This window comes from Arvicanthis niloticus, chromosome 6, assembly GCF_011762505.2.
Source record: "Arvicanthis niloticus isolate mArvNil1 chromosome 6, mArvNil1.pat.X, whole genome shotgun sequence".
NCBI lineage: Eukaryota > Metazoa > Chordata > Mammalia > Rodentia > Muridae > Arvicanthis > Arvicanthis niloticus.
In genome coordinates this window covers 15340443-15367795 of record NC_047663.1, presented here as the reverse complement: position 1 = coordinate 15367795, position 27353 = coordinate 15340443, and the positions used below count along the sequence as shown (strand labels likewise).

Here is a 27353-nt window from a genome sequence, read left to right as displayed (position 1 = left end):
AAAGCTCAAAATAAGGGCCCAAACATCTTTCAGCTAGTCCCATACCAAATGAGCATTCCACGTCAGTGAGCTCCTAACAGCCCCAGGTCCTCCCAAAGGGTGCTTCTCTAGCTGTACAGAGCACCGCTTCAGACACACGGGCTGTTTTCCTCACATTACTCTGTGACATATGAAGAATCAAGTCTATCATTATAACCACATTTCCCCCAGTGCAACTCAATCATTCACTAGGAAGCAACATACATTTTGAAGGAGAGGGAAAGAGGGAAAAGAGGAGAAACCGGAAAGGCTTTGTAATGTAGGTGTACAGACACAGCAGAGAGACCCTGCTTTTCATTTTTAGGTAAGTGACCAATCGAGCAACGCGGCTTCCTGAATTGTCAAACAGATGCTCTTATCAACTCACTGTGACTCATCATAAGGTGTCCTGCAGATACAGTACAATTCCTCACTGCTGCCCTCTTGTGCCCGCTTACAATCATTACAGATGTACACATCCATTTTCTTAGCCTCCTTTTCTGTGATGCCAACACATTCTCCATGATACCAGTTAGTACAAAGATCACAGCCAATATAGAACCTAAAAGCATTCACAATGAAAATGACACTGTAGTTGTCATTTTGAGCCGCATGGTATGTAAATCTGTCTTCTCTATCCTGATTCGCTTTCTTACAGGATAATTTCTGCAATGAGTCAGCTAAACACTCTGAATGCAACCAGTCTACCAGTGGCAAACACAGCATCTGACACTGTACCAAGGGTGGACACGTCGTCACTCACATCCAGTTCAACAAACACACTGTTTAGTGAAATATGGGTCTTAAAAACATACTAGAATTTGAAAAAAAAATTAACAACACATGGATGGTAATGGCTTCCTTTTAATGAATGTGTGTGAAACTGTAACAGGCACAGAAACCAAAGCCAAAGAATCAAAGACTTACATCTGTCAAACCTATTCTACAGAAGCCATTTCAATACCAGGGCAACTTCTTAGATAGGTTTGAAAATGTATCTCACGAACTAAAATTGGAAACAGAGCAGAGCGCAGACACCACGGAGAGGTTACAGCACAGGAGCATGCAGGCCAGCCAGGTGGAGAGGACGTGGTCACACGTGCTAGGAAGGAAACTAGGAGAGGTCCATGTATGTAGTCATTCCTGCTTACAGAGCCTGGCGAGGGGGGTATGTGAGGGAGGAGGGAGGAGCCCAGGCTTTGATATAGGGTCCCGGGGAAAAGGCCCAGCTGCTCTCTAAAACGTCTCTATCCCTGCTGTGGGAGCTGTGCAGGTCTGCGACACTCATAGGCAACCAGGCTGGTCCTGGCACCACGGGTACCCTTCCCTCTAGCAAGCTGTCCCTAGGTACTTTAACCTAGGGGAGTGCTTCCTGACTGTGGGGCAGAAAGACACAGCGAGACCTACTCCCAGTGACCCTTTCTTTTGAACTGTGGTGCCCACACTCCCAGCCTCAGGTGAGGACCCACTGAGGTACTTTAAATGTTGCCTCTTTAAGGTGCTATGTGCACTGGAAGGAACTTCAGAACCTGAGTTTCCAATGTTTAATAACTTTCATTAGAAACTAGTGACTCAATGCTCAAACCAGGCTGGTTTGGTCTGAGATGTCAGCAAACACTACGACGGGGTGAATGAACCTGCCGTGTGGAAATGCCAATGGAAAACCGGGGAAAAAAAAAAGTGAGCTAGCCATAAAATCATGGGCAGTTTCAACAGAACGAGCACATGTGTGCGCACCTCATTTTAAGCAATGTCAGGACCCCAAGAAAGTTGCATCAAGGTTTGTATCAGCTCAAAGCTGACCGTTTGTATAGAGTTCCCATCCTTGGTGTGACTGATTCCTGTGTTTAGGAATCCTCTAGGATATTTTACTTAAAGTGAGGCACACTTACTTGTACAGACCACAGGGGATTAGTTCACAGGGTGACACTCTACATGATGGAGAATCACCAATGAGGGACACACAGTGGGACGTGAAAACGGGCACACTCTGCTGAGCTCAACAGGGAGTGAGCGAGTCTCCCAGCAGAGCTTCCGTCTGACGTCTGTAAGCTGATGGAGATCTAGGAGTGGAGTCATGGTCTCCACTGCACCACATGCACAGACAGTAAGATTTCTAACTTTTAAACTTTCTGGTACTGTAAAATGATACTGTGATCCCTGGCAGTTTATACTATCTGCATGTTCCAGACAGAAGTTAAACACATCACTGAATAATACAATGACAAAAAAAAAAAAAAAAAAGGAAGAAAAACAAGAAAGTATATTTATGGACTAACATCTCTAAAAATCTCATTTATGTCAGCAAATACAAGTCATGACTGTCAAAAACAGCTTCCAAATGCCATGCTCATCAAGTTTTGAGTGTGAAACTCACGAAGTGGTTAAAAGGAATATTTCATGTTTTTGTTTTTGGCTTTTGATTACAAATAGATAGTGGAAATGTAGACAACAATACTAACTTGAAATTCTTTCTTTTTTTTTTATTTTTGTGACAGGGAATGGATGATGCCTCCTTGGACCATCCATTTTAGGACAGACTCTGGGCTTTGGCCAGGGAGAGCTGGGATGCGGCCTTCTGCAAGATGCAGCGCTGGCAGATTAGGAGCGAGTCTACAAAGAGCTTTGGGAAAGCAAAGAGGCCACAGCAAGCTTGTTTTTGACAGAAAAGGACATGGCTGAGGACAAGCAAGACCCCTGAGCACGTGGAACAGCACCCTTACTGCACTGATGTTAAGTCAAGTATCTTATGAAGCCCAGCCTCACACTTGCTCACCCTCTCCCAGTGCTGTTAACTGCTCACCCAACTGCTAAGCTGCAGGGAGAGGCACGTACTTGGACTCATCATATGGCGTCTTGCAGATGCAGTATAGCCTGGTGTCCTTCTTGGCCTCCTTTGAGGTGGTGGAGATCATCTTCTTCTTCTTGGACTTAGAGTCCTTCTCCTCCTCCCGCTTCCTCTTCTGGGAAGCAACAGGCAGTGGGGCTGTGGGGTGGCCTGCGGGTGGCATACTGTGTGTGGAGGGAGGCGGAGAAGGAGGAGGAGCTGGAGGGGCTACCGGTGGTGGCACTGGCACTGGTATGGAGGGTGTGGGCACAGTGGCAGCATTGGCCTGTACCGCCTGTGCCATCTCCCTCTCTCGCTTCATTTTCAGGTCTCTCTTCAGCTCTTCCTGTGGTCAACAGAAGACAAACAAATGATCACCAGGGTTACATGATGGGGCAACTTGGACAGGAGCTGGATGTTACCTCCACTTGCCAAATAGCTCTTTTTGTCTTTCAAGACAGGGTTTCTCTGTGCAGCTCTGGCTGTCCTTGAACTCAGAGATCTGCCTGGCTCTGGACAGCAGTGAACAGAAAAAGAGATAGATTGTCCTTGCTTACCACACTTTGTTTAGATTTAAGATAGGAGACCCAGGCAACAAAATATATTATTTTCTAACTGGGTTCGAAGTCCTAGCACTTGAGACGGAAACAGGATTCCATGAGGACAAATGCTTGTGACACAAGCCTGAGTTCATGTCCAGAATACACAAAAGGCAGATGGATGGAGTAGCTAATCAGTAATTCCAGCATCCTACAGAGAGGAGAGGCAGAGACAGAACCACCAGGGTCTATCTACCCTGGACGGACATGGACACACATTCACACACACACACACACACACTTTCTAGAGTACAGTTAACTATATTTTCCCTGAAAATAACCAAAAGAAGCCAGGTATAGTGGCACACACCTTTAATCCCAGCACTCGGGGGGGCAGAGGTAGGAAGATCCCTGTGAGTTCACCCCCAGCCTGGTCTACAGAGTGCAATAATTCTCAACCTGTGGGTTGCAACCCCTTGTCACAGGGGTCAAACATCAGATAGTTACATTATAATTCACAACAGTAGTAAGATTGCAGTTATGAAGTAGCAACAAAAATAATATTATACTTAGGGGTTACCACAAACTGAGGAACTGTATTAAAGGGTCACAGCATTGGGAAGGTTGAGAACCACTGAGTTCCAAGACAATCAGAGGTGAGACCTATCTCCAAACCAACCAACCAACCAACCAACCAACCAACCAAACAAACAAACAAAAACAAAAGGACTGTTGGCTCAGTATGAATCTCTTGTGAGTTCAAGGCCAGCCTGGTTCACACAGCGAGTTCCAGGACAGCCAGGGCTACATAGTGAAACCCTGTCTCATAAAAACCCAAAGGGAACCAGGAGAAAGCTGCCGAGTGAGCATATGCTCCCCACTATGCAAAGACAATGTGGCTGACTACCTGTTTCAGTTACGGCTGCTTTACTTCTCTGCCTCCATGAACTTTTTTTTTTGTTTGTTTTGTTTTGTTTTTTGTTTTTTTGTTTTTTGAGACAGGGTTTCTCTGTGTAGCCCTGGCTGTCCTGGAACTCAGAAATCCGCCTGTCTCTGCCTCCCAAGTGCTGGTATTAAAGGCATGCGCCACCACTGCCTGGCCTGCCTCCATGAACTTAACTGAAGTAGGCTCCTTCTCCCAAACAAACACACCAGCCTACTCTGACTGATCTTAGGAATGTACTGAGCTAGAACCGCTCTTCTAAAAGGCTAATCCATCTTGTCTCATGAAGATGACAGCACTATGACCCCCATTACCATTTAAGGCGGGCTGTTAACAGGCTGAGGCTGCCTTCACAACAGTGGTAGAATACAGCTTCCTGTAGCAGTAGGTCTCACTGGAGAAACGGAATCCTTGCACCTGCAGGGCAGGCGTTTTACAGACTCTAAAGGAGAGCCTTCCCTGGTGTGGTGGCCAGCCTGCAACCCCAGCATTCAAGGGGCTGAAGTAGGAGACCAAGGAATTTGAGGCCACTCCTAGGCTAAACAGAGACCCCGTTTGAAATAATCCAAAGGCAGTTTTATGTAGATATTTATAAAAAAATAAAAGGAAAGAAAGGACAAACCATTCTAAGAACTGCCCTCCAAGATTGCAAAAACAGCAATTGTGGGTTTTTTCCTTAATATTTTTGTGTTTTCTGTTTTGCATTTAAAATTTTAACGTATTTGAATTCCATGGTTTTTTTTTTTTTTTTTTTTTTGAGATGTGATCTCACTATGTAGACCAGGCTGTCCTTGAACTGGGAGATCCGAGTGCCTTTGCCCTTGAGTGCTGGGGTTAAAGGTGTGCACCACCACTGCCCTGGCCCTCAACAGTCTCTTAATGCCATACGTGAGGCTGTGATGTAGCCCTCGCATGAGAGGGAAGGCTGCACTTAACACATTGTCTGATTCTGCTGATTCTCTTACTCAGGTTGCTGTGACAGATGTACTCTCCATGCTAATACTAATTGCTGGCAACCTTAATTATGTTACAAACTTTATAATAAAGTAACCCTGGGGATATCAATGTAACAAGTGGATCACACATAATAATCCTGTCTTCTTTCTTGCAGTTTGTGTCATCTCTAGTGAAAAACCTGGGTGCTGGCCCTGTCTGGTTGTTTTCTGTGGGAAGACCTCCAAGTTTCCAGGTTATGTAATGTTGTTTGCTGGTCTGATGGGTATTCTCTTAAACTGTACAAAGATATCCTATGGGGTGCTTTTAATACCCCGCTTCCTTTTTCAGAAAGTAAATATGCATGAATGGATTAGCAGTGCCTAGAGAATCACTTTCAGGTTAGGAAATTGTCTTTGTAAGCCGGTGCTTGTTTTCCTACATTCATACACACAGTCTTCTTCACCAGCACAGTAAGACAGCTCAGGCCTCTGCACTGGACGCAGGAAGACAGAAAGAACTGCCTGACTCAAAAGCCATGCACGTACTTTCCTCTCCAAGCTAAAAGCACACATGTCAACTCTAGAGAGCAAGCTGGGATTTTAAGCTTACGCAATGATGAAAGAAAGAAAAGTGTCAGGTTCTGGGCCCACCTGCACTTGGATCTGCAGCTCTTTGTCCAGGAGCGCTCTCTTTTTCAGGATTTCGGCTTTGAGCTGCTCCTTGTGTTTGAACAGCAGAGCAGAGAGCTTGCTGGCATTCTGTTTGCTCCGCTTCTGTTCCACACTCTCCTCCCGCTTGCGTTTCTTGGCCGCCTGTTTTTCTTCTTTATCTATCTTATCCAGAATATACTTCATCACCTGGTTACAGACAATCATTCTAGAGAAAAACACACAACCTCTGTAACGCTGTCTATTCACCCTGAAAAGTAAGGCACGATTTGTCTACACCCCTAGCTGATGTGCAAAATGAGTGCAGAACTTCAAGGAGCAATGCACTATAAACCGCTCCTGGCATTAAACCTGGGTAAGACCAAAGCAAAACCAAACTGCACAGACTCTCAAGTGGGCCTGGGCCTCTCCTACCTTTGATTTTCCTCTCTTTCAGCTGGAGTCATGGTCTTTTTCTGTTTTAAATGTTCTATTACAGCATTATGCTTCATCACCACCTTGAGAACAGAACAAATCCGGAAATGCACATTTTATAACAGACACAGTTAAGTTAGCAGACAGCAAGAAGTAACAACACAGGTTGGTGTTTGAACTGGTGAGAGATGGCTAACTTGTACAACCAGAGTAAAAGCTGCTAGGTGGTCCCAGGGTCCCACCATGCACCAAATACTGAATTAAGCCAACCTTGACATTGCTTATTTTCTATGCTAACAACTGGAACATAGGGATGGTTTTTCAAATAAATACCAAGACACAAAGAAATCAACCAAGTTGTCTGAGATTAAATGGTAAATAATGCAGCCCCAGATTTCACCCAATTCTCATGCTCTGTAGGCCTTCACCCACTGTGCTAGCACCAAGTATAGACTTTGAAGGGTGCCCTGCCCCATACAGAGGTCTGGAAGAGAAGTATCCTGGGTTACAGCGCAAATAATACAAGAGCTGGGATTTGAACATGTCACAGGACTTAAGTTCATAGAAATATTAACTTACACCTTCATAATCACATACATAGAAAAATCTAGTCCTAATAATCCCACGTGGCTGGGAAGAGATGAGTTTTAGCTCGTATACAGCTCAGGGTGCACACAGTGCTTCAGTGCTCAGTAAGACCTCTTGCCTAGTGCTGACTGGGGCACATGGCTGCTGACAGGATTTCCCCAGTAAGACTGCAGGTCACCAGCTTACTTTTGGCAGAGTTTGGCTGTCTGAAGTGACTTACGACACCCAGACACCACTCCAGGACAACCCTGCTACACGACGCCACCTTACTACATACAAACACCTGGATTTAAGACATTTTTACAAAGGTGTGGCAAGTAATGCAAATGAAATGTCTGCCCACAATTTGCTTAGTCGATAGGCAAACGAAGAAATGACACTTGCAAATCAAATGACTTCAAGTCAATCACTACACTGTGACAGTGGCCTTAGCACTCAGGTTTCTACCAGAGAAACGTGGTTTCTAATAAGCACTGATGCTGTATGTCCAATAAGGAGTCCCAAACCACAATCGATCGGCAAGCAGTGTTTCTGCTCTTCTAACGTCCCAGTTACCCGCCGGACATTGTCTCATTCAGGAAAGCTAACCCAACCCAGTCACTAAGTCTAGCGCACAGCACAGTAATCCACGCTACTGAACATGCTGCTTTGACTTATAACTTTACCTGTTTCTGAATGATTTCACTTTGGTTAGAAGCTTGGAGGGTGTGTTCACGCTCAATTTCTATCTGCTGCTTCTTCTTTTGCTGCTGATCCCTGAGTTGCTGAACCCTGTGCAACTGCTCTTGCACACTGGCTGCCTGCACTGTGACCACACTCTGAGTCTGCTGAGTCTGCGCAGCACTGTTTGGCTGTATTTGAATGGGCAACTGCAGTTTGATTTGCTGGGGCACACCACCTTGCTGAGCCTGTATCTGAGCCACAACCTGCGACTGGATCTGAGAGAGAACCTGGACTTGCTGGAGCTGAGGCACAGCAATGACTTGGGGCTGTGGCTGCTGTGTTTGTGGCTGAGGACAGGATGGGGATGGAACAGTAACTTGACTTAATGTCTGTCCTGATGAAAGAGTTTGAGTTGAAGACTGTACCTGGGGCTGTGACTGTGGCTGGCCTTGGGAAGGTGACTGCAGAGATGTGGGGGGCGGAATTGGAATCGGCTGTGAGGCTGTAGTCTGAACCTGGGGTTGCTGTCCAGGAGTCACTTGGGATGGAGTTGATGGACGTATTCGAGTCAGTGGTGGGCTCTGGACACGAACAGGAGACTGTCCTTGTACACTGCTCTGAGGCTGACACTGTGTTGCAACCAGGGGTTTAGATGACTGTGCTTGGGAGGGCTGGGTTTCAGAAGGGACATGGGACGAGACAGCTGGCTGGGTCTGCACTTCAGGCTGAGCTGGGGGCTGGGGCTGGGGTTGTGCTGCAGGCTGAGCAGGCTGTGGCTGGGCTTCTGCAGGACTCACACTTGATGACTGGGTTGGTGCCAGGGTTGTGGCTGGTTGTACCTGGGTCTGGGGTGATAATTTACTCTGTTTTTGTTCCCCTGAGCCTGTAAAAAAGAAAGACAAAATGGTTTCCGGATGTGGAAACAGGAGACTCAGGAGACCTTCCTGAAGCCGGAAGACCGCGTTTCAGTAGAGAAGAGGTCAGCTTTGCACTCAGGTGCACTCTGATTTGGCAACTCCTCAGCTGGGGCCATTCCCAGCATGTGTATGTGTCAGCCAGGTGCTCTGAAGCCCTTGTCAAGTGTCACTCTTCTGCTAGGGCACAGTAACAGGCACTGAGAGCTTGTAGGAGGCTGACAAAGAGGTCTGAGCCTGCAGCTCTCAAGCACAGGTCCCCCTAAGGAGCCCTCATCTCCAGGGCTCCACCAAGGCTGGAGCAGGAGTGCAGGCACAGGGCCCATGGCACCCATTATTCTGCTCCTCCCACCTTTTGATTATTTTTGCTTTGCTTTCATTGGGAAATAAATCTAGAAACAAGGATGAAGCACAGAGGCTGACTACACGGCTGTTATGCTGGCTGGAGGCAGAGCACCGGGCCCTGTGTGACCTGCGAACCCAGCAACAAGTGGTGACCAGCGTTTCTACCTGCTGCTGTAGCATTAGTGGTGGTGGTGGTGGTGGTGGCGCTGCTGCTGCTGCTGCTGGTGGCCGTGGCTGATGTTGAGAGTGGGGTAAAGAGGAAACGCTGAACGGTGCCATTCGGCATCGCAGCTTGCATGAGCTGCTGCCCCGGCCCTGGAAGGACCGTCATCCCCTGAGGTATCAACTGCAGCTGTCCAGTAGTCTGCCCTTGCCCTTGAATCACTACTGTTAAACCTTGGTTTCCGCCCTGTGGGAAAAGCAGACAACATGGGAGATGTGGTGTTCAAATCACAAATCTGTAAAGCAGTTGAATGAAATAATTTATGTTATATCCTTATCTGCAAAAAACTCACTCCTACTTCCCAAGTTCGGGAATATAGGTTAGATTTATCATGTTCAGGTCAAAACTCTAATTTCAATCAATCGGTTAACTAATTAAATTTTCTGAGTTTGGCTCTCACTGGTGTCCCAGGATAACCTGGAACCCACCATGACTTGAGCCATTACACCCGACTGTTACTTTAAACCACTTTTATTCAAGTTATTTTATACTTTTCAAACATCTTTACAAGTAGTTTCATTTCAGTCTCACAAAGGAGGCTCAGCAGAGCAAATCTTAACATAGCCTCTCATCGTTCTTCTCATCACTGAGAAGCAGCGAGGCGCAGCGACGTATGGTAGCACACATTTAAAGGTAGCCTGGCCCACATATTAACCCCCTGCCTCAAAAAACCAAGGGCTAGAACAGTGTTTCTGCAGCAGAGAGCCAGTCTGCAATTCTCATGGCCCTAAACTCAATCCTTGGAGCCACAAAAAGGAAAAGTCCCTTGCTTTAAGGTGCTGAGAACAGTAAGCAGGTGTTCTGTGGTGTCTGTGCTTGTTCTTGTACAATATGAACATGTCAGACTTCCCATGCACTCTGCTAAGTGTTCCAAAATGGCTGAATCCAGGGCTTTTCACTGGGAAGGCATGCTACCACCCGCTGTATCTGTTTCTTCACAGTTCAGAAATGGAATGTGATAACAGAAGAGTCATCAGAACCATTAAGGTCCAGGACTTATGAAAATGGGAGCAGAAACCCAGGATTCTACATGTACAGGCACTCCTGTTTAAAACCTACTGGTCAAACAAGCTTGATGGCTGCACGCACAGGATTAGGAAGCAGAGACAGCTCTCCATGCTAGGAAGTCAGCATTCGGCTCTATACCCCTGGCTTCTTTCCTACAGCATTTTTCCCCCTAAGAACTACACATTCTGTGTATGACCAAAACTATACAAATGCCAGATTTAAGCAATAGTTACAAAACAATGCTGTGATGGCCATCCTGTGCCCAAGAATGTGCTAGCCCTGGCTGCAGCTCATTTCCCTAGAGGACAGGGCTGTCCTTACGGTCTAAACACTGTGCCTCTTTAGACCATTACCACCTAGGGCTCTGTCTTTATATGACCACTGAGCATTCCCACAACAGAAGCACCACGCATGAGCCAGAGAGTTAGCTCGGGTTAGAGCATTTGTTCTTGCGAGGACCCAGGTTCAATTCCCAGCACCTACACAGTGGCTCACTGTTGTTTGAAACTCCCATCCTAGGTAACCTCATGTCCTTTCCTAGAGTCCATCAGCACCAGACATGCACATATATGCAAGCGAAATACTCCTTCACCATGAAATAAGAAACCTTAAGAAGAAGCAACATTCATTTAAAATACAATGGGAACAGCCCCTTTGGATAAAATGAGGCAGTCTTGTACCCTATTCGGAGGCATGGTTTGTTTTGCTAATTTATGAATCCTACACACATGCAACCATATGGTATGTACTTGTTTTAAAATCCCAACTGTGGGGACTGTGGGGATGGAGAGATGGCTTAGTCGTTAAGAGCACTGGCTGATCTTTCAGAGGTCTTGAGTTCAATTCCCTGAAATTACAGGGTGATTCTCACAACCATCTGTAATGGGATCTGATGCCCTCTTCTGGTGTGTCTGAAGACAGCCACAGTGCACTCATATACGTTAAAAAAATAAAAAAAGGAAAAAAAGAGTAAAAAGAAAAAACTCCTGGCTGCAATGTTTTCTTTGTGAGCCACTTGTGTAAAGCTGTGTGGTTAGCTCATTTCCATTCTGTAGCAATTACCACACAGCCATTCGGCTGCTGTAAGTTACCGATTCTTATAAACCATACTGCTGTGAGTATCTGTACCAGTGCACACTGTCACTCCCACCAACAGGAGACACTCCAATCCCTCAAGCATGCACACTTTTAATCCTACTCAGCATCAAGGTTGCTAGAAATGGCTTAACGTGGTTAAACTTTGGTAGATGTGCAAGCGCCCCACCGAGACCCCCTGGTAAGGCTTCTTTTTGATGAACACTTAGGTAGATCTCTTAGGTAGATGGCTATAATACAGATTTCCTTCGAGGTCCAGTGGGATTTTCTGAGTTTTGAACACTTAAATTTCTTTCTTCTTCTCCAAGCTCAGCTGATCTTTTTGCTCCTGGCTTCTTCCTTCTCATGGATGCATGGCTTACATGTACAGTTTGCTAGAAACTGAATGAATAGCCTCACACGTGCTTGGCAAATTCTCCACCTCTGAGCTATATATATTCGCAGCCCTGGACTTATCTCTTGTTGATATGTACTAATGTAAAAATGTATCTGATGTTTATGTACCTGAAGGAGGGGGTTACCCAACATGAAATTCAGGTGAGAACCTCAGGTTCCAGGCCTTGCCTACCATCTTGTTTGAGAGATGGTTGCTATTGCTCTCTGTTGGCCAATGTTCTTCTGAAGACTGTCTCTGCACTACTGTGTAGCTTTTGAGTTTCTGTGTGTTTAAATGAAGCTATAGGGCTGGGCAGCCCAGCAGGGAACACTTGTTTAGAATCTGCAAGACTTTTGTTTTGATCCCAGGAGAAGGGAGGGAGGAAAGAGAAAGAAAGGCTAAGAAAAAAGAAAGTAGTTGGGAGTGGTGGCACATGGAGGCATGTGGGGGCAGAGGCAGGCAGATCGCTGGGAATTCAAGAATAGCCTGGTTTATACAGCAAGGTCCAAGGCAACACAGAGAGACCCTGTCTCAAAAGAGACAAAAAGGAGAGAGAAAACAAAGTGAGAAGTAGGCCCACTGTCGCTGTAATCCCAGAACTGGGCGGTGTAGGCTGGAGGATGGGGAATTTAAGGACAGCTTGGGTGACCAAGTGAGAGCCCCACCACAAAAAACAAAATAAGAAAACTAAATGAATGAAAGGAAGGGGGAAGGAATGAACAAATGAACTGATGGATGGGGACACATTTCAACTTGCAGAGTCTGCCGAGCAGTTGGCCTTGGCTCCAACTCACAGCATCTTGTAAACTGGGCATGTTGGCAAACACCTCTAATCCCTCAAGTACACAGCTCTATCTTAAGATATATGAAATATTGTCTCAAAATAAAATAACAAAAGGAAAGAGAAAAGAACATTGAATTTGGGGCTGGAGAAATGGCTTAGCGGTTAAGAGCACTGGCTGCTCTTCCAGAGGTCCTGAGTTCAATTCCCAGCACCCATATGGTGGCTCACAACCATTTGTAATGAGATCTGATGCTCTCTTCTGGTGTGTCTGAAGAGAGTGTCAGTGTACTCAATACACATAAAATAAGTAAATAAATCTTTTTAAAAATTTATTTAAAAAAAAAAAGAAGAAGAAGAAGAACATTGAATTTATCACCAGAATGAGGCACAGGGCACTGCTCCAAGTTTGTTTTCTGGTATGTGGCTAGCAGGCTGGTGTGCCTGACTGAAACTTGTCTTTCCTCAGTGGTTTGCAAGGCTACCACCAACGTAACACAAGTGCCTACTTACAGAAAGGCAGTGATGACTATCAGTGAAGCATATTAGAAGCACCGCAGTAAGCTTCTTTTGTTGTGTTCTGTCCTTCTTGGGAAAGGGCCTGGCACAGTCCAGGCCTTGAACTTGCTGGGTTTCTACTTCCCAAGTGCTGGGATTATGGGCCCACGCTAGCACACATATGATTTATGCAGTCATACGGATCCAACCCAGAGCTTTGTGGAGCTACGTAAGCACTCCAGCAGCCATGCTGTAGCTCCAGTCTGGTGTTTTCTGGGCTTGTTTTAGCATGTGTGTATATGGTGTATGTTTTAGCATCTGTGTATATGATGTATGTGTTCGCTCATGTGCACACATGAAGGTCAGAGGATGACCCTGGGCGTCTTCTTTTCACCATCTTATTATTATTATTATTTTTAAACATTTATTTATCATTTCCATGTATGTCAGCTTGCTTGAGTATATGAGCACCATGTAAGTGCGAGATCACTTAGAAAGCAGAAGAGGGTTCTGGATCCATCCCTCCATCTGTGAGTCACCACATGGAAGCTGGAAAGGAGCCTGTGTCCTCTACTGGAGCAGTAAGCACTCCTAACGCCTGATCCATCTCTCTAGTCTGCTTCTCATCACTGAAAGTAGAGTCAGCTGAATGTGGGGCTCACTGTGTCTGGTCACTGTCTCCCTGGGGCTCAGTGACTACAGAGTACAGTGTACCGCAAGAGCTGCTTCAAACGTTTATCTTTACTTTTAAATTGACACATATATGTATCTTTGCACACAGATGGAGGTGTTCCAAGAGTTCAGAAGAAGCTCTCAACCCCGTGAGGATGGAGCCACTGGGAACTGAACTTGGGTGCTCTGAGGTGTGCACCCTGCCATCTCCCAGCCTCACAGCTGACACTGTGTGGGGGTGGGGATAGACCCCAGGCTCTCATGCTTGGGCAGCACTTTGCCCACTCTATCCCAGCACATAGGCAAATCCTCCCACTCTTCCACCGTATCAGAGCTACTGCTGATCTCTGCATTCTAGTGTATGACTCAGGCACAAGGGCCACAAGGAGCAGACTCTGGGGAGCTTTGAGTTTTGATAGGAAAAAGACTAGCCAGCAATATGGAATGATACAAGCAATCAGTTTGATGCACTCAAAATTTGCTTTTTTTTTTTTTTTCCTATAAAACCTGCCCAACTAACAACATTTTGGTAACAGAGGCTTGTCCTTTTCATTGGTACAACATCTAACCCAAGGAATCTAAAGAGCCGGACATTATGATGTCAATAATAAGTTCAACCCCAGGAGGCAGCCATTTCTTCTCTTGTTTGTAGTTTTAAAAGATTTTTATTTATATGTGTGAGCATTGCCTGAATGTACATCTGTATTCCATGCAAATGCCTGGTGTGCATGGTCATCAGAATGGCGTCAGATTCCTGGAAACAGTTACAGGTTGTGGAGCCTCAGCAAGAGTGGCCAATACTTTACCCTCCAAACCATCTTCCTAGCCCCAACCAGACATTTCTTAAGGTAGGTATACTTCAAATTTTACCTAAGATCAAATATAGACCTCAGCAAAAATAAGGCTACCTCTCAAGATTAACTCTAAGTTACTTACATGGCCCTGTGTTAACTGAGTGAGCTGAGCCATGGTGAGCTTCACTTGCCCTTGCTGAGGACGTGGGCTGTGTGGGGCCGAAGGCTGCAGAGTCCCAGCTGCTGCTCCTGGAGTTAAGCCCTTTTGCACGGGTGCTGAAGAAGCCGCACTTGGAGCAGAAATGGCAGTGGAAACAGGCTGTCCTCGGATGATTTGAGTCACCACTTGTTGGGGTGCACCTGAACAAACAATAAGATACCCTCATGCTCACACACTGCTAGCATACATGAGACAGTTTGACACTTCAGATGAATGCAGTTCATTTCAATCTTCAAATAGACATTTGGATGTCAATAAACCAAGGTAATTCAAACAAAGGACCACAGCCAGTCACAGCCAGACCACAGACTTACAGAGTTAAAAACAACAGGCCAGGCCAGGCCAGGCCAGGCAGTGTGGCTCATGCCTATAATCCCAGCACTCAGGAGACAGAAGCAGGCAGATCTCTTGTGAATTCAAGGCCACCTTGATCAGCACAGTAAGTTCTAGGACAGTTGGAGCTACATAGAGAGAGGCCCTGTCTTGAAACAAAAGTTGTTCTTTTGGTCATAAATTCTCAACTGTAATGTTTTTTAGGCTGCATCTATTTGTGTGCTTCTTGGGAACAACATTCTGAAGGTTGATCTTCATCTTCTGAGATGAGATGAGAACTGGCTAACACTGTGCACTGCTGCTCTTACTGGCATCCATTCACTCCAGATGACCCACAAAGCTTACTGGGGAGAGCTTCAGGAGCTCAGGACTATGTCTTGTGTGCTACAGCTTGGGAACTTATCATCTTAGCACACGTTACTACTACCTATCAGAAACACAGAGAAGAGACTGGTCCTGGGGGCTGGAGAGATAGCTTAGTGAGTAGTAAGAGGACTGGTTACTCTTGTAGCGGATCCCAGTTCAATTCCCAGCACCCTCATGGTGGCTCACAACTGTCTACAACTCCAACTCCAGGGATGTACCTTAGTAGGCACCAGCCATGCACTTGATGCAGAAACATTCATTCAATGAAAGCACTCATATATGTGAAATGAAATAAACCTAATTTAAAAAGTCTGGCTCTGCTCAGTTACATGAAAATCACTGAGATAATCCAATACACACATGTTCTCTTTGAAATATCACTAAATTGCACATTCAAGTCATGTGTCCTTCACTGATAAGCCATGTCTGTTTTTGGATTTTCTCTCAATCTTTTTATCTTCAACTGTTTTTCCCCCTGGTGCCGGGATCCAAAGGAAGAGCCTTAAGCACTCAGAGCAAGAGAGCTGCCATCAAATGCCAGGCCCAGGTCACAGTCTTTGACTTTTAAGAAGGTAGTCTGAACCAGTTTACATTAATTGTGATTGACTCAGGTCTGGCACTGCCTTTGTAACTTACATGACAAAGGCTCTGCTATTCATGTTTATTAGTGACTGAGTTCACTCACTTTGTAAGTAAACTTGAATTTACTTTGTCTACTTTTCTCGGGGAAGAGAACATACAGTATCTGTGATTCCCCCTCAACATGCACGCGTACTAATTCAAATCGGTATTCTCTAATACACAGCGTGTCACAACCTCCTATCCGTGTTGTCCAAGTTCTGAAGCAGTTTCAGCGTGTGTGTGTGCGTGCGTGCGCGCTCGTGTGTCGTGAGTACCTGGCTGCACCATCACTGGTGTGCGAATAATGGCCTTTCCCAGTGCTGGCTGCTGCAGTGGAGTTCTAATCACCGTCATGCCAGGGCGGATCTGAGGCCCCGTGATCACCTGCACATGAAAAAAGGACAAGGAATTAAAAGGAATTAAAACCACTTCAGCAGGGCAGTGAAGCTCACTTTTTTTTTTTTTTTTTTTTTTTTTTTTTTTTTTTGTTTTTTGTTTTTTCGAGACAGGCTTTCTCTGTATAGTCCTGGCTGTCCTGAAACTCACTCTGTAGACCAGGCTGGCCTCGAACTCAGAAATCCGCCTGCCTCTGCCTTCCAAGTGCTAGGATTAAAGGCATGCACCACCACAGCCCAGCTTTTTTTTTTTTTTTTTTTTTTTTCTTTTTTGGAAGCTCACTTTTAATGCCAGTGCTGGGAGGCAGATCTCTGAGTCTGAAGGAGCTTGGTCTACAGAGTGAGTTTCAGAACAGCCAGGGCTACACAGAGAAACCCTGTCTCAAAACAAAAACAAAACAAAACAAAACAAACAAAAACAATGACAACAAGAGAATTAAAACTGCTTCAAAATTAGAATTCCAGGGTTTCTCTCCTGTAGCCGTGGCTGTCCTGGAACTCACAGAGATACACTTGCCTCTACCCACTCACTGTTAAATTTGAAATTGCATTCAGTGTTGGTATAAAGGTGGAATTTTGAAGACAGAAACTTAAGAGACTGAGTCCTAGAACCTGGAGACTGTGACAAGTAAACAGAAATCCAGTATCCTTTCATGGTTCACCAAGCAACAGTGAGCACATTGCTTCAGTTTTATAATTAGAGTCAGAACATTTGGACTTTAACTTTTTCCATGAACCCAGCACCAAAGCAATGCTTTATCTAATACATGCACACACCGGCTGACATACAGCATATTTCAATGTTTCTCTCTTGATCAGAAAGAACACAGATGAACTAAAAGCACAGCTGAGAGAGAATCACTGGTGGTGGGAGGGGCTCCAGTGTCAGAGTTAGGGAGCACAGCACAGTCCTGTGCTGGCTCAAGTCACACACAGTCTTCTCTAGGAAATATTGGCAAACAACAATTACTTACGAACAATACCAATATTCAACTAAACAAATGCCAAAATTAATATATTATGTATCATTTTGGTTCATTAAAAATATAAAAAATTGGTACTTCATCATAGATGAACTCATAGTAAAGGAAGGTGAGCTGAACGCCTATTGGAGGAGGTCACAGGAATGAGACATCCTGCTATGAATGGAGACAGCTCACCTGTGAAGTGGTAGTGGCTCCCGCGGCAGCTGAGGTATTGGGCCTGATTGTGACGGTTGCAGTCCTAGGCTGGAATGAAGTAAAGGTTTGCTGGCTTGGACCTGTGGTGGATGGAATGATACCCAGGACCTTCTGCTGGACCTGGACCACGCCTTAAAGAGAGAGGAAGGAGACATGAGCCACTACACTTCAAGGAAAGGCATTAGGTGCTGCTGGTGTCTGAGGAGGAACTACGTGTGGCGGGTTGCAGAGTGGGCTACACAGAATGTGACACCTGACGACTGAAACCAGTGAGGAGGAGATGGAGGATGGCGACAGCATGATCTGGCGAAGGTGAACTCAAACTCTGCACGGTTGCTTCCCTTACCTCCTTGTGTTGCCGGCACATTTACAGCGACAATCTTGCTGTTTGCAGGAAGTGGCAATTTGGTAATTACTTTTCCTGCCATAGTGACGGGACTGCCTGTAATTTGGAACGTCTGACCTGTGCTGGCAATGGTGGTAGCAGAGGTGGCAGCTGTGCTGGTGGCTAATGGGGTATAAGACATTTAATAAGCTTTAGATTTTAAATAACCAGCAGCAAAGTGACTTCTAGGGAGGGGGGAGGGCACCGACGCAGGAAATGCAGCTCCTTCTGTATTTAATAAAAATGCTCCTCCTGTTGCAAGTGTGCTCTCTCTGTGGATACTGAAGGTGGACCGCAGAGAGGACTGTCGGGCCTGCCGGCCTGCCTGCACAAGCAGTGGCAGAGGCAGAGGCAGAACCACTCTCGCAGGAAATGAAGGTTAGAAATGCTTTTCCCCACCCAGAATAAAAGCAATGTTCCATTCATCCCCGCTCTACCTGAATTGGACTGGCCTTGCTTCACCCACGTGGCAAAAGTCTGATGGAAGTTCTTGTTTTGCTGGAATGTGACTGTGGCGGGAGAGCCGACTTTTGTGGCCAGCACCATCTTTGTTCCAGGGGTGACCGAGCCACTTAAGGGAGCCACCATCACCTTCTGAGCTGGAGAGACGGTGCTGCTTGTGCTGTTCGTTGGGGATGTGGTGGACGCCGCAATGACTGCAGGCTTCTGCTGCTCCAAACGCTTCTGAGAGTCAAGGAGAGGAAACGTGAGCTCCAGTTCTCCATGGCAAACCCCATTCTGCAGGGTTCCCCAGACGTTGAACTTCCGAAAGGAAAACATGCCTGTCGGAATTTACCCCAAATCCTTCATGAAGGCTCTATTCCCAGTGTCTATATCATTATAAACTGATCATAAATAAGAAATTTAAATGATCAAAATGTTCTATACAATATCCAGTGTTTAGAGTGAGAATGGAATGAGAAATCTTACTGGAGACAGGACACTTATGACTCAAAGTCAGAGCAGGAAGAAACAGCGGTCCTGACTGCAAGCAGTACTAGCGTAGATGATCCAACCATAAACAGCATGGTGGTAGTTTTTGTTATTACTATTCAGGTCAGCAAATGTGTCATCAAGCTAAATGGAAAATTATAAGTAGTTTTGAGATTTTGTTACTATTATTTATAGTCAGGGTCTCACTCTGTAGCCCAAGTTGGCCTGGAACTAATGCCATGTAGTCTTGAACTTGGAACAATCCTTCTGCTTCAGCCTCTTGAGTTCTGGGAATACTTGTACTATGTAATTAAAAGGTATTTTAAATGCTTTATATAGAAGAGAAAAATATCATCATCAGACACCAGGGTTGCTAGAGATTCAACTTAGTTGGTAGAGTGCTTGCCTGGCATACACAAGGCCCTGGACTCATTATTCTGCACCACAGAAATAAAAATGAAAATAAATAAAAACACAGGGTTAAACTGGGTGTGGTAGACATGTGTAATCCTGACTCTGGGAACAGCCTAAGCTATAGAGTAGGATCCACTCTCAAAAGCCAGGCCTGGCTTCATGGTACACTGCCTTTAATCCCAACACTGTAGGCAGAGGGAGACAGTTCTTTGTAAGTTTGAGGGTAGCTCTATGTATAGAGTTCTGGGACAGCCAGGACTACGCAAAGAGCCACTGTCTCAACAAAACAAAACAGGTACAAAAGACAACTGCATGTTTTAAATGAAAGACTGCTGGAATTTATCCACAGTGGTCTAATACCAGCTTGCACACATACAGCATTAGCTAAGGCTGGGTGCCTGGGCAGCACGCCTCATTTAGCAGTATTTGTCACCAAATCAGTTAGCTGGCTTGTAATGCTAAACAAGAAGAAACTCAGGCTCAGACAGGTTGTACAATCAGCATGAAAAAACTCAGGCTCAGATAGACAGGCTGTGCAAGGGCCCAAGGACACAGCATTAGTTCACGTTGGAGCTGTGATTAAGTCCATTTACATCCACTCAAAAGTGTGAGGCAGGAGGGTTGCCTTGAATTTGAGGATGCCTGAGATAGAAAGCAACACTGTGTCTCAAAACCACAAACAAGAGCTAACCATAGTGGCTCATGCCTGTAACTGCAGCACATGGGAGACAGAGGCAGGAGGACTACCATGAGTTTGAGGTACACATTGAGGCATGGGAGAGCATGAGCTACTTTGAGACCCTGTTCCAGACTCCACTGAACCCAAATCCCAGGGCGTCACCTCTCCTCTACAATCCCAGCCGTCTGTTTGGATTGCTTTTGCAGACAGCACATATACTTGAAGAGAATTTGAAGTATTGCTTATCAATGCTTATTTCTGAAAAGAGAAGCAGTTTTGTTCTGCATACTTAGAACCATCATCTGATCCAATTAGTTCAAAGGAAAATAGAAGCAAAGAAACGAAACACATAATTACAAGTATTTCACTAGGAGAAAATGCATTTAAAATGTCAAGAGCTACTTGAAAACAAATTAAGAAGTGCCACATTAGGTTGTGTTGCAGAGATGACAGAATACACCTATAAATTCGAAGGACAGAACAACTACCAGTTGCTATGGAAACAGATGCTTATGACTTTCTGTACATTTCCACAGATGAATTCAGCACATAACCCAATAGTGCTATTTCCCCAAATTTCAAGTGAATAGACAGATACATAGTAAATTGAAACACATGTCAGAGTTTGAAAAACATGCTTTATAAAACCTTGAAACCTAAAAAAATAAGTGTTTTTAAAATATATGCAGCTGGGACTGGAGAGATACTTAGTACAGGACTGCTCTTAAAGGGACCAGGGCTTGTTCCTAGCACTTGCATAGTGGTACAGGTATCTGTAACTCCAGTTCCAGGCATCTGACACTCTCTTTTGGACATCACTGGTACCAGGAATTCGTCACTATGCACAGACATATGCAGGAAAAACACCCATACCCATAAAATAAACATAAATGTGTAAGTATGTCAACAGTTCTGTATTTAAAATCCCACACTATTTTAGCTATGTTCTCTAGATTTACACTTTCAGGAGAAGCAAGCACCCTCCTCTGATTCTTGGATACAGTACACTGGTCACCATATGGGATGATGAAAAACCAACAAACAACTTCATGAGCATTGATTCTAATCAACTCAGAGACTTGGCGAAGTTTCCTCCTTCACAAGCTGCCCTGGAACTCAGCAGAAGATTCTCTTTAGAAACTACTCAGGGAGCTGTAACAGCAATCATGGAGGACTCGGCATCCAGCAGTTGTATGCTCGGTTTGCAGAACCACGGGTTCATGTATCACTGAGATGTTTTCAAGAATGAAACATGAGGTACACTTCGAATATCCCATGGGAATACATAATCCCTGGGCTTTTCGTGTGCCTGAATTTGGCTAAAAAGGTCAACCTGCTGTGCAGTGCCTCCCCCGGAAGCTCGCCTGCTGCTGTCCACTGACCTTCGTCTGCTGCTCCGCTGCTTGAGCCTTTTCTTTCTCCACTCTGTAGGGAAAAGGAGCAACCTGTCAGAGACTGTTTACAAATGAAGTCTGCTTGACTCAGCATCACACAGAGGCTTGGACTATTCGTCTTTTATATGAATGTTTAAGATAACTGAAAAATAACAAATGTATAATACTAACACACTAAAATTTAGAAACAAGGCTTAAATCAACCACTCAGAGCTAGCGTATAAAATCAAAAGGTAAAGGAAAAATAGTCAGAATAGGCTGCAGAGACTATAGTGTGCCAAGTGTTAACTGTTACCTCTCAGCAAAAGCCCTGATTTCCCAGAGCTCTAGCTCCTCTTCCGCCACCCAGCTTTCGATGATAACAGGGCCCGTCTGCTTGGGTGTCTCTGGTCTCTTTGGCCGCAGTGCACTTGATCGAAGGCCTTTCCGCTGAGGTGTGGGTGTTTCTTAGTGAAAGAAATCAGAATGTTTTCAGCAACACTGTTCCTATGGAGTTCTTCTGACATCTATCTCATGAAGCATGGTAGTTGGCAAACAACAACTTTTAATTTGAGATTCACTCTGTTACATAGCCCAGGATGGCACTACCAGCCAACCTTTTTCTTTTAAAGTGTCAGAGATTGCCAAATCCTTAATACCATACAGGCCAGATGGTCTACACTGCATATCTGGACCAAAGTGCCTGCGGCAGGAGAGATAGATGGCTCAGTAGTTAAGAGCACTGACTGGCTGCTCTCCCAGAGGACCCAGGTTCAATTCTCAGCACCCACATGGCAGCTCACAACTGTCTGTTACTTCAGTTTCAGGGGATCTGACACATTCACACAGACATACATGCAGGCAAAACACCAATACACATACAATAAAGATAATTAAATCATTTTTTAAAAGAACCAGTGGAAAAACAAACAATGTCTGAGCTATATGCAGCCGTGTTCCAATCAAATCGCTTGGGAGAGCAGACCAGTGGTCACGGCTCCTGGGACATGGCTTACTAACCATGGTAAATAAAGGCCCTGTGAGCCTCACACAACCTTGCTCTGCCTAGAACTCTGTTCCTTATCCTCTCTCCACATGTGACTAAGAGCAATTCATTGTGGAGACTCTAACACCAATACAATTTCTGTCCAAGATTTAGCATGTTGGCATTTTTCTAGCTGTGACACTGGGGAAGAGAAGAGACTAGCGAATTCCTGGCAATAAGCCCTCTCCAGGGATCACTTGAGGTTGCTCTTCCTTGGCTCACAAGGAAGCAAGGCCAGTAACCATGTAGGTGCAGGGAACTGAACCTAGGTCCTCTGCAAGAGCAATAAGCACTCTTAACTGCTGAGCCATCTCTCCAGCCCCTCGTCTGTCTGTTTTATGCAACAAGTCTCACTCTGTAGGCCAGGCTAGCCTAGGATTCACAGCAATCTCTTGCCTTGGTGGTTGTTCTTTATGTTCCTTAATATAGGAACAGTCTGTAGTATCAGGTAGGTAGCCAAACCTGAAATTAACAGAACACACGGCCAACAGGCCAGGATTGATGCCTTTTCTTCTATTGCTTACCTTTTGGTGCTTCTGGAACTCCAATGGGACAAATGATCTTCCTGATACAATACTCAGAACGAATGCCATAAGGACCCACATCACGCCTCTTAATTATCTCTGTGGTTGTGATTTCAGTTTCAGATGTTTCTATAGGAACAGGATTTACACACTGTTAATAACCACCTGAAATCTGAGGAAACTTAGAAGATGTGGCATCTGGCACTTCTTTAACCACCGGTGTGAGGGTCGCCTACACTTCTTTAATGGTGTGGGTCACCTGGGTTACTAATGAGTGTGGCATCAAGGCTTGGTTACAATAGCTGAGTGTCTTTGGTTCCTCGGCAGCTTCCTGCAGGTGCTGCTGTTTGGTTTTAGGTTAGGGCTCTCACTGTGCCACTTAAGCAGGCCGTTCCTTTCCCTTTTGATACAAGGGTTTCACTGTATAGCCCAAGGTGGCCTAGAACTTAATATGTAAGCCCAGGCTGGCATCAAACTTGTGGCAATCCTTCTGCCTCAGCACAAGTAGCAGGAAGAAAAAAAAAGATAGACCACCCAAGGCAACTCCCAGAGGCTCCAGGACTCTCTGGGTAACTGGCTCACCACTCTGGATAATGACTATCACTTGAAAATTTAGTTGGGTGTTTGTGTGCTGACTCACTTATAATCTGAACCTTGACCCTTAACCTTGATTTTATGGAACCCAGAAAATTTAAGCAAGGGTAAACTTTTATAAAATAAGACAAATATTCAATAAATTCAGTGAGCAGCACATGATTTTATCTTATTGCACTGCTAGGGGTCCAACCAGAGCTTGTACATGCTAGGCAAGTGCTATAGCCACAGACCCAGACCCATTTCTAGTTTCTTGGGTTGTTTTTTTTGTTTTTTGGAGATAGTTACTCTAGCTGGCCTTGAGCTAAGTAGCCCGAGTAGGTCATTAATTACATCTCCTTGCCTTAGCCTAAGTAGATGGCATTATAAGCCTGTGCTGCCAGGTCTGGCTATCCTTTTGGCTACCCAGTCTCATACAATCTAAGTTGGCCTTGAACCTAAGTTGGGTCAGGATTACCTTGGACCTTTTGTTCTCCTGCAACCTGCTCCTCCATGTGACTGTTACAAGATGCAACACCATCATCAGGTTACAAAGCACTAGGAACCCAACACAGGTCCTCAGGCATGGGATACACATGCACTTCAGCAACCGAGCTACATCCTTAGCCCACATCATGTAAACTTCAAGTGCAGTTCCCTTACCTGTCCGTGTAGACCCTCCTCCTGGAGGAGCCTTGGCTGCCATGTCATCCCATCTCAAACTGGCCCACAGTAACCGTAACATCAGGCTCACTCCCGCTAAGGACTTCACCGTCTGAAGTCTGTATCTGAAAGAACAACCCAGATCAACGACATACAAACACACACTCCTTCACACTTTCTTCTCTTCCTCTCTGTGAACCTGAAGGACATGTTTCTGGCACTGACTATGACCTCAGTACTTGTAACATGGCTTGTAGGACTGTGGCGTTATACAGTCTTTAAAGTAATACCTTTGAGTTCCCAGGATAATGTGCATGTAACAATTTTAAATCACTGAGACTCATTTCCAGTGCCACAGAAATAATATGTATGGTATTTTATTTTAAGACTGATAAGACAACAACTTATAAAGATCTTTATATTATTTTATAAAATATCTGCATGAGAAATACAGAGAAAAACAAAATATTTAGTAATTGTGTTACTAAATTTGATAGGAGTCTTCATGAAAAATCATGATAAAATAGTTTTTACTGAAACAAAAATCTGAAAATGTTTATATTTTCTCAAAGAGCAAAACAAAACTAAAACACTCTGCAAGACCTCTTCCAGCTGAACAGAATTCTCAAGTTCAAGGTGGCTTTTCCAAACATGAATCACTGCTTATAAGTACCACAAATACTATGAACGTACCAATGTGGGCTAAGTTTGGGAGCCAGGAAGAAATCCATTCCCAGAAATGTCCAGACCCGCATCAGCGACTCAGATGGAAAGGGAACCTGGACTCACGCTCCTCCTTAAGCAAACTGTAAAGTTGCTGAACATACTTTTCTTTTTTAAACTAACACTAAAAATGTACCTGAGAATTAATTTACTCAATTTCAATGAATATTTTATCCTCAAACGGAATTCACTATAACATCTATTTACAGCTGCCAGCAGCTGTCAATTCCCTATTAACACCTTCATAATCAGATTTTCCTCTGGACATTTTCACACTACATGAAGTGACCGTACTGGCTGGTCATTTCCTCCACTATCAGGCAGACAGTAAAGCCTGGGACAACTCTGCATGGGAAAGGCGAAGCTTTCTCTGTTACTATCATGTGAGAAAACGAACGGGAAAAGGTAAAGCTTTAGTCAAATGGTTGCTGCTCCCCTGCTAATTCCTAGCTCTACCTGGGAAATGTTTGCTTCACCCTAACACCCAATGCATCCTTGATCCTGGACAGCGCTTTTAAAGTAGTGGCAAGATGCTGACCAGTGTAAGGATAATCCAGGAGGGAGAAAGTGTCTGTCACTTTCAGGCCACACCGCACAGAGAGTCTTGTGGAAGTTTGGTATGGCAGAAAAACAGCTTTTCTTTTCTTTCCCCCCAAGACAGGGTCTCTGTGTAGCCCTGACTGTTCTGGATTTGTAGACCAGGCTGGCCTCAAACTCACATACATCTGCCTGCCTCTGCCTCCCCAGTGCTGAGACTAAAGGTATGCACCACCACCCCCAGCAAAAGCAAGCACCTCTTCTCTCTGCCTCCTCTACTTGTTCTCTAGGGTCAAACAATAGCTTCAAATCCCCTCTCTGCCTGCCTTGCCTCACACATAAGACCCTCTTACTCACATCCTACTAAGGTCAGAACCCAGAGTCCTAACAGTGATCAATATCTCCCAAAGCAATCTTATTTTAAAATGCAGGTAATATCAGTGGATAAACACATCTCACTAATTATTAGTCTGTTGGTTCATTCACTACTCATTCACACAAACAACAATGGAGTGCATCAATATGTCAAGACTGTGAAGGAAGTTGGGATACAAAGATGTGTGTTAGAATCTACCTGCTAAGAGCTGTAAGAAAGGCAAGTACTTAGGTCTGCCATAGTCTTGAGCACATGGTAATCGGATGACAGTGTGTTTGGCTGACTGAAGGCAAGGGACACACACACACACACACGATAAGGAATTAAGTGTGCAAAAGCACACACTTCTGGCATGCCACATCCTGTGCTATTATGGCCAAAGGGAAGGGGTAGGTACAAATGGCGATGCACTGAGAAGAAAGCAGAAGTCAGAATGAGCCATGCCAATGTGAAGGCTTAAAGAAAAGCAGGGGAAACTAGATACTAAGGCTTCCTGCTCTCTTAGTGTTCCTCAGGTGATGCCCACTTTCCTCCCCTCCCTGCAGGAGTCAGCAGTTCCCTCACTCACTCAGAATAGTCCCAGCATAGACAGACATGTTAGCAGGACCCCTACGGCAGCATTATGGAGAACAACGGCCAGTTCAAAATGACAGTAACACAGAGTCATGCCAGGAATACAAGTATAGGGAAATGTAATGTACAGAGGTCAGACGCTTTTACTGTACAAGTGTCAAGTTTCCTATAGTGCTCAGCTTTAACATCACATCCAAAAATATGCATCATCCATGCAGCTGGGGTATCCGTGTAGTCTTAACTGCTTATGAGGTGGAGGCGGGAGGGCAGGAGTTTGAGACCAGCCTGGGCTGCAGAGCTACCCCTAAATAAATAAATAAATAAATAAATAAATAAATAAGCAAGCAAGCAAGCAAGCAAGCAAGCAAGCAGTAACACAGGAGATTCAAGGGTTAGTACAAAAATGCACTTTCCATGAATTGCTTTTTTAACAGTTCTTTTAAGTGCCCTAAAATCAAAAATAACATACATTTTTATCCATGATTCCATTAATCAGAACAGATACTTATTTCAACTTCAACAAATTAAGAATGACCAGGAAGGTATTTCTTTCCATTAAAAAAATGAGAGACTGACCAAACAAACAGACAGGATGCGTGTCAGCACAAATTGGAGTTGTAAGTGGAGGAGCCCATACTGCAGCCATGCACACCAGGTCTGGTGCCTAGGCTCCAGGAATGGTGCCACCCAGCAAAACTACCTTTCACCTCAGAACAAAAGGAGCAGAAAGGCCTGCCCCCTGACTGCCGGTGGAATCTTACTTAGTTTAGCCACTTGTATGTATACAGTAACTTTTCCAGTGGGAAAGAAGTTACCTGCAGGACTGTCAAGGATGCACTTTGGGACCGCTCTCAATGAAGAAAGCAGAAAAGTGCAGAGCAATCCTACAATTCCATGAACTGCAATGAAGAGTTCCTTGATTCCCTGCAGGATTCTGCAAATCCTTCATTGCAGGCCCTGCAGAGAAAGTGTACTTTTCAGCTGTCTCTAGTGCATGTGCATGGAGTGATGACATCTTACTTCAAACCAACGATGAGATATAAAAACGTGCTCATACAAACAATGAGTGGTCACTGGACTGAATGAACTCTGTTAGGGAAACTCGCATTTACACTGGGTTTTGTGGTCTTTTCTGAC

General features: G+C 44.9%; 1 protein-coding gene across 15 annotated transcripts in view; it reads right to left on the bottom strand.

The window, feature by feature from the left end:
• The window catches only part of Bptf (bromodomain PHD finger transcription factor), a 94968-nt gene that overhangs the window by 8650 nt on the left and 58965 nt on the right, over nt 1-27353 (bottom strand). For 6 of the 15 annotated variants that reach the window (XM_076935580.1, XM_076935578.1, XM_076935582.1 and 3 more), the window contains 15 exons: nt 24008-24132; nt 22772-22900; nt 21519-21669; nt 21212-21254; nt 18241-18487; nt 17765-17926; nt 17398-17549; nt 16118-16226; nt 14445-14662; nt 9021-9264; nt 7599-8479; nt 6346-6428; nt 5914-6139; nt 2854-3191; nt 407-580 (listed from right to left, as the gene is read on the bottom strand). In XM_076935580.1, coding sequence (XP_076791695.1) covers nt 407-580; nt 2854-3191; nt 5914-6139; nt 6346-6428; nt 7599-8479; nt 9021-9264; nt 14445-14662; nt 16118-16226; nt 17398-17549; nt 17765-17926; nt 18241-18487; nt 21212-21254; nt 21519-21669; nt 22772-22900; nt 24008-24132 — 3282 coding nt within the window. The remainder of the gene's footprint in view (nt 1-406; nt 581-2853; nt 3192-5913; nt 6140-6345; nt 6429-7598; nt 8480-9020; nt 9265-14444; nt 14663-16117; nt 16227-17397; nt 17550-17764; nt 17927-18240; nt 18488-21211; nt 21255-21518; nt 21670-22771; nt 22901-24007; nt 24133-27353) is intronic. The other 9 variants (XM_034507540.2, XM_034507539.2, XM_076935588.1 and 6 more) reach the window with 6 other exon arrangements.